Here is a 16,354-nt window from a genome sequence, read left to right as displayed (position 1 = left end):
GTATTTATGTTAGAAATGCACACAGATACAGCTGTGGTCCTTTATGCAAAATGAGTGAGATGATACAAAGTTATCAAATGTATTCCAATCTTTTTGTTGTTGTTGTTAAGTATTTCTTTGAGACCAAAAAACATTTTTCTCAGTATCCCTAAACTGTTGTTCTTATTATCTGTTTAAAATATATGTGGCTACTTTTGTAGTGTTTATTTGTTGATTTTTTCACACACACAAACATTAATTTATCACACTAAAAGTAATGTATGACTATTAATTTCACTTTAAATGTTTAATTGTTTTGTGTCCCATGTTCTAATCCATAGTTCCTATGCTAATGAGCCCTATAATCTTGAGGTAGCTGACATTAATTAAGAACTCTATTTTTTGGCTTATTGCACCAAAATAAAAGACTCTAGGGTGGGTGTTAGGGAGAATACAGGTCCAAAAAGGATGACAGAGGACCTAGTGGCTGTTGTATTGTTATAAGGAAAACTGGGAAACATTATGCATGTACTAACTATTGTATTTACTGTCAAATGTAAAACATTAATTCCCCAATAAAGAAAATTTTTAAAAAAGAGATAAACCAAGCTATCAAGGGAGAGGATAGGATATGGAGCTCTGGTGGTGGGAATTGTGTGGAGTTGTACCCCTCTTATCCTATGGTTTTGTCAGTGTTTCCTTTTTATAAATAAAATAAAATAAAATAAAATAAAAAGATAAACCAAGAGGGCAGATGGGTTTGAAAGAAGGTAAAAAGCATTTGTGTGGAGATTAAGATGGAATTTTTAATGCTTGCTCAACAAAGAATATGTCTCAAGATTATTACTTCATATAAGGATGATTGTAGAGTCTAGCTGGTATGTATCTAGTTGCATGCACAGGTAAGGATGTGTAAGGATTCAGGCTCAAAGCCACAGTTCCCAGCTGCATGGTGGAAGTTTCATGAGCAGTGAATCAATGCTGCAGGTGTCTCTATTCCTATCCTCTCTATCTCTGCATTCCCTCTTAATTTTTGTTTGTCTTATCCAAAATAAGTAAGTACAATAAAATATTTTTAAAATATTTAATGTTCAGCTTCATGGGGCAGGGAGGGGTGGGGGGGAGGGGATGGGACACAGTCTTTTGGTGGTGGGAATGGTGTTTATGTACACTCCTATCAATTTGCAAAATTAAGAGAAAAAGAAAAAAAAGAACTCTATTTTTAATCAACCTCAATATTACCATGAAGCAAATAATTACTAGCTTGATATCCAAAATGCAATACTTTAATTTAATGAAAATTGATTTGCTGCTTGAAAGTACTAAGTGTCATATCTGAAAAGTGGTGACAAGAAGGGAAATCAGTAAGCATCTGATAAGACAATAAGGGAGTTTTTTTAAGCATTTATTTATTTGATAAGGCAGAGATAAATTGATATGGTAAGCCAATATATAGAGAAATACACCTGCAGACCTCCTTCACCACTTGTAAATGTTCCTCGTTGCAGAGGACAGACTGGGGATTTGAACTAGTGTCCGTTCTCATTGTAACACATTTACTCAACCAGGTATGCCACCACCCTGCCCACCCTGAGCCCCCCAATGAAATAATTTTAAGAATGTAACAAATACATATTTTTTTTTTAATGAAAGAACTCATGGTTGCCTCAACACTGAGTAACCTTGAGGAAATTGTGCTAAATTAAGTGTCATATAGGAAAGGACATACGCTGGGGGTTGGGCAGTAGTGCAGCAGGTTCAGCATACGTGGTGCAAAGGCGTAAGGACCTGCGTAAGGATCCCAATTCAAGCCCCCAGCTCCCCACCTGCAGGGGAGTAGCTTCACAGGTGGCGAAGCAGGTCTGCAGGTATCTTTCTTTCTCTTCCCCCTCTGTCTTTCCCTCCTCTTCCCATTTCTCTCTGGCCTATCCAACAACAAACCACATCAACAACAACAATAATAACCACAAGGCTACAACAACAAGAGCAACAAAAGGGGGAAAAATAGCCTCCAGGAAAGGTAGATTCATGGTGCAGGCACTGAGCCCCAGCAATAACCCTGGAGGCAAAAAAAAAAAAAAAAAAAAAAGGACATATGCTATTTCATCTCACACATAGAATCTAAAGTTGTTGAACTCAGAGAAACAGAGGTAAGACAGGCAATGGCCAGAGATGGGGATGGGGTGGATTTGGTCAACTAATAAAAAAAATTACTGCAAGATAGCTGGCTGTGATTTGTCAGTCGAATGTTTTGCACTATACCTTCCTTAACAACACTGTCCTGTATACATGGAATTTGACTGCTCTCAATACACTAAAGAGATTTCATGGCCTAGAGATGTCTCAGTGGTAGACTGAAGCCCACATAGCTTGAATTCCTGCAACTGCGTATACCAGACTATTTTCTCTCTCGTTAGTAAATCTCTTCAAATAGTAACTCATTGGGGTTATAGGTCTGCTTATTAATTTTATAACGGTGATCGTTTCACAAGGTATGCATCTATGAAAATACCCCACTACATCTGCAAACATACCCAATGTTATTTGCCAATTGTATCTCGATATGTTTGGTTATATTATAAAAATGGTGGAAAGTGGGGTTGGGCGGTAGCACAGCCAGTTAAGCACACTGGTGGGAAGTGCAAGGACCAGCATAAGGATCCAAGTTGAGGGCAAGGTCCTATGGAGGCCCACAAAGGGGTCTGTTTCTAGTATAGCCACAGGCCCTTTGGAATATAACTAAAATATGCCTACTAGCTATCTACAAAATGGAGACCCCCCCCTAACTCTTCATCTGCACTATTCCAGCCTTTAGGTTCATGATTGATCAACCCCTTGTTTGGCTTTATATTTTAACTCTCATTTCAGCCACCAGGTTCCAGATGCTAGCAGGATGCCAACCAGACTTCCCAGGACAGACAATCCCACCAATGTGTCCTGGAGTTCCAATTCCCCAGAGCCCTGCCCCACTAGGGAAAGAGAGATATAGACTGGGAGTATGGATTGACCTGTCAAAGCCCATGTTCAGAGGGGAAGCAATTACAGAAGCCAGACCTTCCACCTTCTACATTCTATAATCATAATACAAATTCTGAAACTTGGCTCCACCTTACCCAGGTGAGTGGCCCCAGGTAACACTGCTATAAATAGGCTGACCAATCAGCAAAGCCTCAGGCTACTCCTTTCCTATGCAAGTTAATGAACCAAGACAAAAAGAATGAAGTTGAAAATTAACAACATAGAAAATGTTTACCTAAAATGTCCAGGACAATGAAATTAAATGCACACGGCAAAAAAAATTAATAAAGGAATTAAAAGCACGCTTAAGTACTTGCTACAATGATGCAAGCTGAGTCATCCAATTTCTAAAGTCAGCTACATAAAAGGTCTTTGAAAATATTTAAATTGTTAATGAAACACAAAAGGTCAATGTGTCTCTGTTTCCTGGAGTGATATTTTTTTTCCCTGGGAGTTTCTGATGCAGGAAAAGAGAGAGGGGTATTCTTGATTTAGTTTAATATTTCCCCTAAACCCATACATTCTTGCATTCTTAGAAACTTAATCTGTGAATTAAATCTTATTGTGAACAGTAAGACTGTCAACTAGAAGGAACATAGCTACTTAGGCATGATTACCTGCAGAAAATATAGCCTGATGTTAACAAACGAGACTAAAGGAAAGATTACAAATTTTAGTACTCTTATGTTTTCAACGTCAGTATCATTTCATTGTGACAATGCATTATTGTTGCCACCAGAACACAGTAACACGCTTCCCCAAGGCAAGTGTCAGTACATTTTACTCTCCACCAAAGCATCTCTCTTTGCATTTCTTTTTACACTAAACTGTTTTACAACAAACAGTTTATATATATAATAAAGTTTGCAAAATCAGCATCAAACAGAAACTTGCATCCCTACTCTATTCTTTTTGCCTTAAATAAACAAAAAGACTTAAAATTTGCTACATGTGTACTCTTCTTTTGCTTGAGGAATATAGATGACTAAAGCAAAAGAACTTGTAAAAGGAGAGGAGGAGAGGAAAAGGAGGGAGAGGGAGGGGAAAGCAATGAACCGGACTATCGTAAAATATGAGAATTAAGATGGTTGGTGGCAGTGTCGGGGTTAAAAGGGCACAGAACTCTGGTGGGGGCTGTGATGACTTGCAAGCACCAAGGTTTTCTGAGAACAGAATAAACATTTGTGATCTCTTTGTGTATAAAGTTGTGGAGAGGGGAAACAATTATTTAATATATTAATTGGAGAACTTTAGTTCCAATTAGGAGTTGAATTAATGAACTCAAAGAGATTTCTCTCTAGTATTTGTTAGAGGTAGTAGTTTTTTAAAGTTCTTTTTATGCAATAGTTTTAGAAGCTCTTTTTTAGTTTAGTTTCTTATAGTGTGAGATGGAAAATTCCTTGCCCTTTCCCCCTGACCACAGGACTTAATCAGTAAACCACAAGCTGTTTACCAAGACCCTGCATGCAGGCAAGGCTTATCAGGACCTTTGCACAAGGAAACTGTTTACCAGAAGGTTACAGCCGATGACAGGGGGTGACAGGGGGATGTGGTGACCATACTCTGGCTAAGTTTTATTGATTGTTTTTATTGATTATTTTATTGGTTGTGTGATTTTGCAATGTTTAAAATTAGCCCGTGCTTTGCTTTGAATGGACTCCGCTTTCTGCCTGGTTTGAAATGATTGGATTCTGCGTTTTCTATAGCATATTATTGGATATAGGTTGATAAGGTGATGTGTTCCCCCCTCCCTGAGTGTATTCTGAAATCCTATAAATTGTGTGGTTTGAGCCTTGTTCAGGGTTGAGCCTGATGGACTGCTGTCAGTCACCTCTCGACCCAGATTCTAATTCGTGAATAAACATCTTTGCTTTCTTGCAGTGGATGGTGGTTTGATTTTTGCTCGCTAACAGTATTTCCATAAAAATTCAGATAAAACCAGTAAAAAATTGATTTGAAATAATCACTCATGTGCACAAAATTCAGAGTTTATCTGAGAGGGAAAAAAAATGTTAGCAGTGATTTAATAAGGATCAATAAGATTGTGGGATAAGAAGGGTTTAATTTCATACAATTCCCACCACCAGAGTTCTGTATCCCATCCCCTCCACTGGACGCTTGCTTCCCTATTCTTTATCCCTCTGGGAGTATGGACCAAAAGTCTTTATGGGGAGCAGAAGGTGGGAGGTCTGGCTTCTGTAATTGCTTTTCCACTGGATATTTGTCCCTAGTGGGGTAAGGTTGTGGAGAGGTGAGGTTTCAGTACACGTTGGTGAGTTCCTCTGCCCAAGGAAATCAAGCTGGTGTCATGGTAGCATTTGTAACTTGGTGGCTGAGAAGCATTAAGATACAAAGCAGAACAATTTGTTCAATAATCAGGAATATAAAGGTAAGAATATAAAAGGTGAGATTTGGGGTCTTTATGTTGGAAGAAGCTAGAGAGAAAGTTTTTGAAGAGGTTACTCAGAAATAAACCAAGACAACTTGGTCATGGAAACCAACATCAGATTTCTCTGAGTGACTGTTCCCAACCCTAAAAGTTTTCTTCAGATTATTTACGTAAGGGAAGAGTACAAAAATAACACATACTATTTGGTGAGGCAGGGGAGACAGCATAAAGGTTATGCAAAAGACTTTCATGCCTGAGGCTCTGAGGTCCCAGGTTTAAACTGCAGCACCACCATAAGTAAGAGCTGAGCAGTGCTGTTTTTTTTTTCTGTGTCCTTCTCTCTGTCTCTGTATCTCTGTCTCTCTCTTCCTAAAATAAAATAAAGTAAATAAAATATTTTTAAAAGAAACCTCTAGTTAATTTCTAACACTTTTAACTGAAAGAGATAATTTGTTAATAGAACTAGTTAACTGACAATGAAGAAACATTGTTTTTTTTTTTTAACTTCAAAGCAACCTCTTGACCTCACTCAGTAAACTTAAACTGAGTGCTTTCAACATACCCCCAGGGCTCTTCACAAGATAGCAGTCCTGGTTTGGTGAATTTCAGAAGCCCCTCAAGTGTCAGTGCAGGTGGAAAGTAGATTTTTTTTTAACAGAAAAACAATGTATCCTGGAAACAAAAAAAAAAAAAACACTGTAAACTTTTTTTTATTGGTCTGTATTGGAAATATACTCCATCTAATATACCGCCTATTCCTGAGAGACCAAGTGGCTGGCAGCTGGGACCAGACTCAGGATGTATATATGCTACATAATTAAGGTCAGTCAGGAGACAACCTGAAACATCCTTCCAACAGAACTACCTACGTGCAAAAGAAGGCAGGTACTAACGCTTGGGATGTATTTCTGTTAAGGATTTCATATTTTAATCCAATTTTCTTTAAAAACATATCGTAAAACCAATGAAGTGTATAAGGTACACACAAATATGAATTTTAACTACTTTTCATCACCCCATTTTATTTAAAAGCATGCACATAGAACAATTTTTAAATGGGCATGCATGGACTGTTTGGGTGGCTAGCTTTACTTTCTTTTTTTCTTAATATATTATTTATGGGCTGAGAAGACAGCACAATGGTTCAAAAAATGGTCATGCCTGAGCCCCTGAGATCCCAGATTCATACCCTAGTACCATCGTAAGCCAGAACTGAGCAGCATTCTGGTCTCTTCCTCTCTGTCCTCCTCTGTGTTTCTCATTTAATGAATATATATATATATATATTTAATTTATTTATTAAAAACCAAATAAATTTATAAAACTATACATATATATTGTTTTACTGAGAGAGACAGAAACACCAGAGTAGTCCTCAACACTGGCATATGGTGGTCCTGGGGATTGAACCTAGACTCTTGGAGTCTGAGGCCTAAAAATATTTTGCAGACCATTATGCTGCCTCCCAAGCCACTTTTCTTTATTCTTAATGCTTTTGCTATCGATATACAGAACATTTTGACACTTTCATTAAAATTATTTTTGAGAAAAAATAAAAGCATTTTGAGTTTATGTTATAGAAACAAATATTCAAATAATTTAAAGCCAGGGTCTTGCAGAAGAGCCTCTATAATCTAGTTCATTACTATTTTGGGTTTTTTTTTCTTGCTACAGTAAAATCTTTACTTCATTATCACAGAGTGAATGAGGAGGTGGTGTATGATGTCATATATATAAAATAATGAGTCTAGTTAAAATACAAAGATGGGAAATTAATTCAATTAAATTGGGAAGCAGACCACCAATCTGTATAAACAGAAAGAAAGAATTGTCAGAGCTAGTCTACTGAAACAGGGTCCCAGAAAGCTACAAAAAGCCCTAAATTACACAGATATCCATTTCTATAACATATACTCAAAATGTTTTTTTTTCTCAAAATGATGTTTAATGCAAGTGTCAAAATGTTCTGTATATCGGTAACAGACTATAAGCAGTAGGATAATTTGTAACTTGGTATGGGTGGTATAGTTCAGAAATAAATGTCTCCAAGGTACAGTGTATAAAGAGATTGATATTACATTTATAATAGATTATGTGTCTTCCATGTCTGATCTGCTGGTGAATAACAGTATGGCTTCTACTCTCTCTCTCTATATATATATATATATGTGTGTGTGTGTGTGTGTGTGTGTGTGTGTGTGTGTGTGTGTGTGTGTGTGTAGATAGATATAGATACATAGATACATCACTTTCAATTCCATTTTTCAGAGCCAAGGATTTCCAGACCACAACAATGGCCGTTGATAACTGCACTGTGTTCACTGAGTTCATATTCTCAGGACTTTCCAGCAGGCAGGATGTGCAGGGTGAACTCTTTGCCCTTTTTCTATTGGTCTATGGCTTCACCGTCATTGCCAACTTAGGGATGATCCTGTTAATCAGGATGGACTCCAGACTCCACACACCCATGTACTTCTTCCTGAGCAATCTGTCTTTCTGTGATGCCTGCTTCTCTTCCAGTGTCTCTCCTAAGATGCTGGCTGATTTCTTATCTGAGGAAAAGAAGATTCCTTACAGCTTGTGTGCCATCCAGATGTATTTCTGGGGTGCCTTTTCAGATGCAGAATTTCTCCTGTTGGCCGTGATGGCTTATGACCGCTATGTAGCCATTTGCAATCCACTGCTTTATACGGTTGCCATGTCTCCAAGAAATTGTATCCAGCTTGTAGCAATCTCCTATATCGTGGGGTTGGTTGACACGGTAATTCACACCTCTTTAACTTTCCAATTGAAATTCTGCAATTCCAATGTCATCAATCACTTCTTCTGTGACATCCCACCCTTGATTGCTCTCTCCTCATCTGACACGACCATCAATGAGATAGTGTTGCTCACTTTAGGTAGTTTCATCCTGGGATGTAGCATCTTCACCATCCTCCTCTCCTACAGCTGCATCCTAATTACCATTTTCAGAATGAATTCAGCTGAGGGGAGACACAAAGCTTTCTCTACGTGTGCCTCCCACCTAACCGCTGTGGCCATATTTCACGGTACAATCCTCTACATGTATTTTCGACCCAGCTCAAGTTACTCCATGGACCAGGACAAAATGACCTCTGTTTTCTACTCTGTTATCATTCCAATGATAAATCCATTGATCTATAGCTTAAGGAATAAGGATGTAAAAGATGCCCTTAAAAAAGCCATGAGCTCTAAATCATACCCTAGATAAAACCATGAAAAACTGCTGGAAAGTACTTCTAGAGAGGTCAAAAAGCAAGCTCAAGTGTTTGGCATAGCTTCCTGGGTTTTCACCACTAAAACATCTAGGTATTCAAATGGTCTTTGAGTATACATTGTGTTAAAGGATGGTCATGATAGCTTTAATTCCCCTTTCAAATTAAGGTGTGTAGTAAGAGATTGACTTTTGCTCCTTTATAGAAATCAGCTTCCATTCTTTGTTTAAGGACATGTCCAGGGAAATACTGACTGAAACTCTAGACCCTTGTCAATTCAGTTTGTCTCCTAAAAATCCCAATTTACTTTTCACTCTGAATGGAACAAACGTGTTTAGTTAAGAGGTGTTGTGTTCATTTAAGCTATATGCGTGTATGATCTACATTCTGTAAAGATTCACTCATATCATAAATACGCAACTAAGTCATAAATAAACAATATTAAGAAGAATTTGTATGACTACCTCAATGTTCCACAAATGCAGGATGTATTGTTTCATTACCAACTGATCTTCCTTGATTTCTATACAATTTTTGCTCCAGGATGCCACTCAAGCATACCTTGGAAAAATGAATGAACAATGAACACAAATACCCACACAGTTGCATATTAGAAGGTCCTCACCTTACCTCACATGAAAAGTGCACTGTTTTTGCCATGTCCAAGACCCAGGTTCAAGCCCTCCTCAGAGCAATGAAGAAAGCTTCTCTGCTGTCATCTCTTACACTCTTACTTCTGCCTTTCTCCTTTGCTTCCTCTATTAAAAATGCACATCCAACAACAGATGAGTAGCTGAGTAAGTTGTGGTCTATATACACAATGGAATACTACTCAGTTGTTAAAAACAACAAATCCACCTTCTTTACCCCTCTTGGATGGAGCTTGAAGAAATAGTGTTAAGTGAGATAACTCAGAAGCAAAAGGATGAATATGGGATGATCACACTCCTAGACAGAAGTTGAAAAAGAAGATTAGAAGGGAAAACACAAGAGAACTTGGACTGCAGTTGGTGTGTTGCACCAAAGGAAAAGACTGGTGGTGGGGAGGGAAGAGGGTTCAGGTTCTGGAATATGATGGCAGAGGAGGACCTAGTGGGGGTTGTACTGTTATGTGGAAATGTCATACATGTACAAACTATTGTATTTTACTGTCAACTCTAAAGCATTAATGCTTCAGTAAAGAAACTTAAAAAAAATAAATAGAGGAAGCTTGTAATTTTTTCCAAATGAAAGTAATCCTGAACTTCCTCTACTTTTTGTCATTCTTTTTTAAAATTTATTTTTATTTGCCTATTTTGGATATATAGAGAGAGTGAAACTAAGAGGGGATGGGAAGATAGGAAAAGAGAGACAACCATAACACTCTTTGACTGTTCTGGAAGCTTCCCCTTGCTAGTGGGGACCTGAAGTTTAAACCCGTTTGTTTGCATACTGTAATGTGTGTGCTAATCAAGTATACTATTTCCCAGACACTTTTTTTTTCATTCTTATAGACTCATTCTAGACAGCAGCCACCTAGGCTTCTTGTCTTTAACATTTACTAAGAAATACAGCTCAGGTTCATTTGATTTTGAGAACTTCTCAGATTGTCCGATTCAACACTGGATTGAGTGAGGAGTGGAGGCATCTAGTCCTAGTTGGTTATGTGTTTATCAGAGCTAGTCTCCCTGAAGTGGATGCTTCCTCACCAAAGCTTAACCTATAATACAGAAGAGAAGAAGATAAGGGTTTGTAAAGTTTATAAAGGGAGTTTATAAGGGAGTTTATAAAGTGGGTTAAGTGCACATGGTGCCAAGCACAAGGACCAGCCTAAGAATCCCGGTTAGAGCCCCTGGCTCCCCACCTGCAGGGGAGTCGATTCACAGGTGGTGAAGCAGGTCTGCAGGTGTGTCTATCTTTCTCTCCCCCTCTCCGCCTCCCCCTCTTCTCTCCATTTCTGTCTTATCCAACAACAACGACGTCATTGATAACTACAACAATAAGACAAGAGCAACAAAAGGGAATAATATTTTTAAAAAGATTATAAAGTCAGTATCTATCTCAAATAAATACTTCAAAAACCATAGGATGAAAGGACAGATTAAAATCATGCACTTTCATCAGGTGATTTGCCTGGATTAATGACTAAATAAAATTTAAATCATGTTTTGTCTTATTTTCTTTTCTACAAACTCAACAAATTAATTGCACCTACCAAGACCTCTTATTATCCAGACCCATTCCTTGCTCAGTATACTTTATCAAGACCTATTATATGCACATTCAATTCAGTTACCTTATGGAAAATTGGATCCACTGGTCATCTTTTGCATATATGTGAGAAGAAAATTATGTGTACTTTTGTTCTCCTTACATTTCCCTGTCTGTGTACTAATATAGTGAATTCCATACAAGATCAGGAACTCATTATTGTTTAAAAAAATTTTTTTTGTTTTAAAATAGTTATAAGGACTGAAAAAAGTCAAAGATAAAAACTAGACAATGTTGGGGGTAAGATTAGGCACCGAGGTGGTTTTTTTATTTGTTTTTATTTATTTGCTTATTTGTTTATTGCCACCATCGTTATTGCTGGGGCTTGGTGTCTGCAGAACAAATCTACCACTCCTGGCAGTGATATTGCTTTCTTTTTTAATTTTTTACTAGGGAAAGAGATAAGTTGAAAAGGGAGGGAGTGAGAGAATGGGAGTGAAAGAGACACCTGCAGCCCTGCTTCACCACTAGCGATGCTCCTCTCCTGCAGTTGCTGATGGGGGCTTGAACCCTGAACTTTATATAGATGATGTATGAACTCTGTGTTGGTGTGTCACCTCCCCATCCCTATTTCTTTATTTTGGTTTCGATTTTCCCAGTGCATCAGTCTGGTTACTGGTGGTACAGGAGATCACATCTGAGGCCGATCACATGCAAGTCTTATACACTGTGACTGCATTATCTCCCTGGCCATAAATAAATCTTTTTCTTTTCCCCTCCAGCACTGCTCAGTTCTGGCTGCAGTGGTCCTAGGGATTGAACTTGGGACCCTTCAGTGCCTTAGGTATGAAAGGTTTTTTTTTGCATAACCACTATCTGTCTCTCCCATCCCCAAGGGCCTTTCTCATAATAAGATGCTAAAAGTTTGGTGGTCCTTATAGTGAGACATATGCTTATGGGAGGTGTAAAACTTTTGCCTTCAACTTTCATAGTTTCTAAAATTTCACATTGTTCAAAATGGAGAATTAGAATTGAAATAGTGGAGGGGCGGCAAAATAGCTCATCTCTATAGTGTTCCTGCTATGTTCTGTGTACTACCCAGGTTTTAGTCAGGTCCCCAGGGTTTCCAAAAGGGGAACTCTTTTTGCTCCATCTATGTATTACTCTTACTATCTGACAAAGGCAGCCAGTGTGGGGAAGCCCCAGTGATGGCAATATAAAGAAGGATGGTGAGAAAGAAGAGGAGGAGGAGGAGGAGATGGAGGAAGAGAAGCAGATGGAGAGGAAGAAATAAAACAACTGAAAACTAAAACAAATCATAGCTGAGTTCAAAAATCGGAATGTTACCCTTCAGTTGTTAGCTATATTTACATTACCTAGATGCGTTAAATTTCAATTCTATATTTCTTTAATGTGGATGGAATATATTTCACAAAATATTATGAGGGCTATCTGTCATGTCTCTGTATATAGCTATCATTTTAGGTTGATGAAAATTTCTAAGACAACAAAAAATAACTTCAGGGTTAATGCCCCTGAAACTGAAAACAAATATGGGTCCTTCTGGGAATATGGTTTTATTTATTTTTTTATTTAAGAAAGGATTAACAAAACCATAGGGTAGGAGGGGTACAATTCCACATAATTCCCACCACCCAATCTCCATTTCCCACCCCCTCCCCTGATAGCTTTCCCCTTCTCTATCTCTCTGGGAGCATGGACCCAGGGTCATTGTGGGTTGCAGAAGGTGGAAGGTCTGGCTTCTGTAATTGCTTCCCCGCTGAACATGGGTGTTGACTGGTCTGTCCGAACTCCCAGTCTGCCTCTCTCTTTCCCTAGTAGGGTGGGTCTCCAGGGAAGCGGAGCTCCAGGACACATTGGTGGGGTCTTCAGTCTATGGAAGCCTGGCTGGCATCCTGATGACATCTGGAACCTGGTGACTGAAAAGAGAGTTAACATGCGAAGCCAAACAAATTGTTGAGCAATCATGGACCCAAAGCTTGGAATAGTGGAGAGAAAGTGTTAGGGGGGTACTCACTGCAAACTCTAGTGTACTTTTGCTTTCAGGTATATATTTTGCAGTAGTTTACGGATACATGTGAACATATGCTCTCTCTCACAGAAACTGGTGTATATATTTTTAAATGCAGAGTCTGGCATCTTCTGTATCTACTCTGAAGGGTTCTTACCCAGTAGTCATATTGCAGGAGGACTTTGTAGCCTTTTTATAGGTCTCTGACCTTCCATCTTGTTAGAGCTCAGGAGAGATGCCTTCACACCTCCCCAGATGATTTAAGCCATTACCAGTTCAGATCTGATGACTAAAATAGCATTGCTGATCTATTCCCAGACTCTACATGGCAAACAAATGACTGCAAATAATTATCTTGGAATCCTTAGTAGTTCTTTGTTATCCAGAGAGACTGTATCTCTAGGGACATGACTAAAATGATACACTTTGTATAATAGAGAGTCCATGTACTTCAACTAAAGTTTCTTCTTTGGTATGAAGAAAAATACTTGATTCTTATGACTCAAAGACTTAAAGTCATACTTCTTTTTTATTTTGTTATTAATAGTTGGTTACAAGATTGTAAGATTATAATGGATAGTTATACACTACACCCACTACCAAAGTTCTATATTCCCACCCTTACACCTCCCAAAGATCACCACCATGATTATCACAAATCTTACAAAGAGTTTGCTTGCATCCGCTTTTGTATTTTTTTTTTACAATCTCTTGTAAATAAGTTCTCTAGATTCAACATACCTAATAGTTGTCTGGTTGTTGTCTCTCATCTCTCTACTTATTTTGCTAAGCAGAATCACTTCCAGTTCCATCCATTCTGTCTCAAAGAACATAATATCTTTATTTTTTTATTGCAGAGTAGTATTCCATGGAATATATATCCCATAACTTCTTTAACCAGATTATGGCCATGTAGACTGCTCCACACTTTGGCAATTGTATATAACATAGCTATGAACATAATGGTGTCTATGTCCTTTCTATCTAGTGCTTGAGTGTCTTTGGGATAAATGCCCAAGATTGGTATTTCTAGATCATAAGATCTATTTTTATTTGTTTTATAACTCTCCTTACAGTTTTCCAAAGGGGCAATACCAGCTTGTATTTCCACTAGCATTGAAGCAGAGTTCCCTTTTTCTCCACAACCTATCCAATACCTGTCATTTCCTGATTCCTGAATGTAAGCCATTCTCTCAGGTGTGAGATGGGATCTCAGCATAGCTTTAATTTACATTTCTGTAGTGATAAATGAAGTGGAGCATTTCTTCATGTGTCTGTGGGTCATGTTTATCTCTTCTTTAGAAAACTGTTTAGTTATTTGCCTCATTTTTTTAACCCTCATTTTTTTAATTGGGTTATTTTTGCCACTTTTGTAGATCTGTACCAATTCTGTTTAGAAGTTTGTTATCAGTAATTTGTCTGATGTGTGATGTGCAAATATATGTTTGCTTCCATTTACTGGGTTGCTTGGTTATTCTTATGTAGTTTGCTTTTGATGTGCAGAAGCTTTTAAGTTTCATGAGTCCTATTTATTTACTCTTGTTTTTATTTCCCATGCCCAGGAGGTTGAGTCACCAAATACGTCTTTCATTTGAAGGTCCTGCAAAGTTTCACTAACATTTTCTTCTGCAAATTTTAGAGTTTGTTTTCTAGTATATAGATTGTTGATTCATTTTACTTTGACATTGGTGTATGGAGTTAAGTGGTGGACTCATTTCACTTTTCTACATGTGGCTGTCCAATTTTCCCAGTACCATCTTTTGAAGAAATCTTCTTTGCCCCATTGAGTGGTTTTGGCCCCCTTCTCATATATTAAGTGGTTGTATATGTCTGGACTCATTTCTGGACTTTTGATTCTGCTCCATTGATCCAAGTGCTCATTTCTATTCTAGTACCATGCTGGTTTGATTATTACTGCTTTGAAGTATAAGCTGAAGTTGAGAGTGTGATATCTCCATATTTTTCCTTTTTTCTCAGAAGTGCTTTGGCAGTCTGTGGCCTTTTGAATGGGTACTGGATCTTGTCAAATGCCTTTTTGACATCTACTGATATGACCGTGTGATTTTTATCTTTCTTTTTTTGTAGATGGCATGAATTACATTGATTTGTGGATGTTGAACCATCCCTGTTTCCCAGTGATAAATCCCACTTGAATTTGATGAAGTATATTCTTGATATGTTGTTGGATTCAATTTTCGAAGATCTTGTTCAGGATCTTTGCATTAGTGCTCATTAGGGATATAGGTCTATTGTTCTCTTTTCTGGTAGAGTCCCTTTCTGCTTTGGGGATCAAGGTGATATTTGCTTCATACAATGTGTCTGGTATCATTCTTCTTTTTAAAAGACCACTTCAGCCTGAGCCTTGTATTAGCAATTCTTCTTCTAGCATTTGCCCTTCTTCCGTAGCCAGTCAACAGCGTCAGGTTGAGCCTGATGTCAGGTTTCGAGACCTCCTTTGAATCTGGAGAGGTGGCAGTCGTTGACTATGTGGGTCATAGTCTGTCTGTAGCCACAGGGGCAGTTCGGGTCGTCTCTGGCTCCCCAGCGATGGAACATAGCAGCGCACTGGCCATGGCCTGTTCGATAGCGATTGAGGAGGGCCCAATCATAATGTGCTAGGTCAAAGCTGGGTTGATGCTTGCAGGGGTCTGTGATGAGGTGTTTGTTCTTTACCTCAGCTGACTGCCAACTCTGTTTCCAAGAGTCTGGAACAGAGAAGTTCAGTGATTTGTAGTAAAGATTAACTTTTGTTGAAAAGAAGTGTTTTCACTGAAGTCAGTAGAACTCCAGTTTGAAGTATTTGAAGGTGTGTCCTAGCAGGCTTCTTCAAATATAAAGTCAGCACTGAGGAGCTTGAACCTAGGTTGTTCCTATCGCAAAGCAAGCAGACCATTCAAATGAGCTACCATGCTAATGCTATCATAAGATTTAATAAAAGTTATAAAATGCTTGTAGATCCCATTACTAAAGTAATGGATCAAGAAAACTTGATTAATATCACTAAAAGAGTAGACATATGCGTCATTTTTAACATTTGTTTCTGTCATCTTTCTGCTCTAGCTTCGGATGATTAAACTCTGAGTCAACTTGTTGAGCTAATACAGATTTGATCTTATGTTTCTTTTTATTTCTTTATTGGGGATTAATGGTTTGCAATCCACAGTAAAATACAGTGGTTTGTACATGTGTAACCTTTCCCACTTTTCCACATAATAATACAACCCCCACTAGGTTCTACTCTGCCATCATGTTCCAGGAACTGAACCCTCCCCCCACCCCACCCCAGTCTTTTCCTTTGGTGCAATACACCAACTCCAGTACAACGTCTGCTTTGTGTTTTCCCTTCTGTTCTTATTTATCAACTTATATCTATGAGTGAGATCATCCCATATTCATCCTTCTCTTACTGACTTATCTCCCTTAACATGATTCCTTCATGCTCAATCCAAGATGAGGTGAAAAAGGTGAATTTGCCACTTTTAATAGCTGAGTAGTATTCCATTGTGTATA

General features: G+C 38.2%; 1 protein-coding gene across 1 annotated transcript; it reads left to right on the top strand.

Moving 5' to 3' along the window:
* The first annotated feature begins 7,679 nt into the window (after window positions 1–7,679).
* Window positions 7,680–8,618, top strand: LOC103109589 (olfactory receptor 5AP2-like). The gene has a single exon (XM_007518698.1). The coding sequence runs from the start codon at window positions 7,680–7,682 to the stop codon at window positions 8,616–8,618; it is 939 nt and encodes a 312-aa protein (XP_007518760.1).
* Window positions 8,619–16,354: the final 7,736 nt, after the last annotated feature.

Source organism: Erinaceus europaeus, chromosome 17, assembly GCF_950295315.1.
Source record: "Erinaceus europaeus chromosome 17, mEriEur2.1, whole genome shotgun sequence".
Taxonomy (NCBI): Eukaryota; Metazoa; Chordata; class Mammalia; order Eulipotyphla; family Erinaceidae; genus Erinaceus; species Erinaceus europaeus.
Note: the sequence above shows the minus strand (reverse complement) of the source record. Positions and strands in the feature narration are given on the sequence as shown.

Bases quoted from the DNA above. Each gene is read 5' to 3' on its own strand.
- LOC103109589 (XM_007518698.1), top strand. From the start codon at position 7,680: ATGGCCGTTGATAACTGCACTGTGTTCACTGAGTTCATATTCTCAGGA.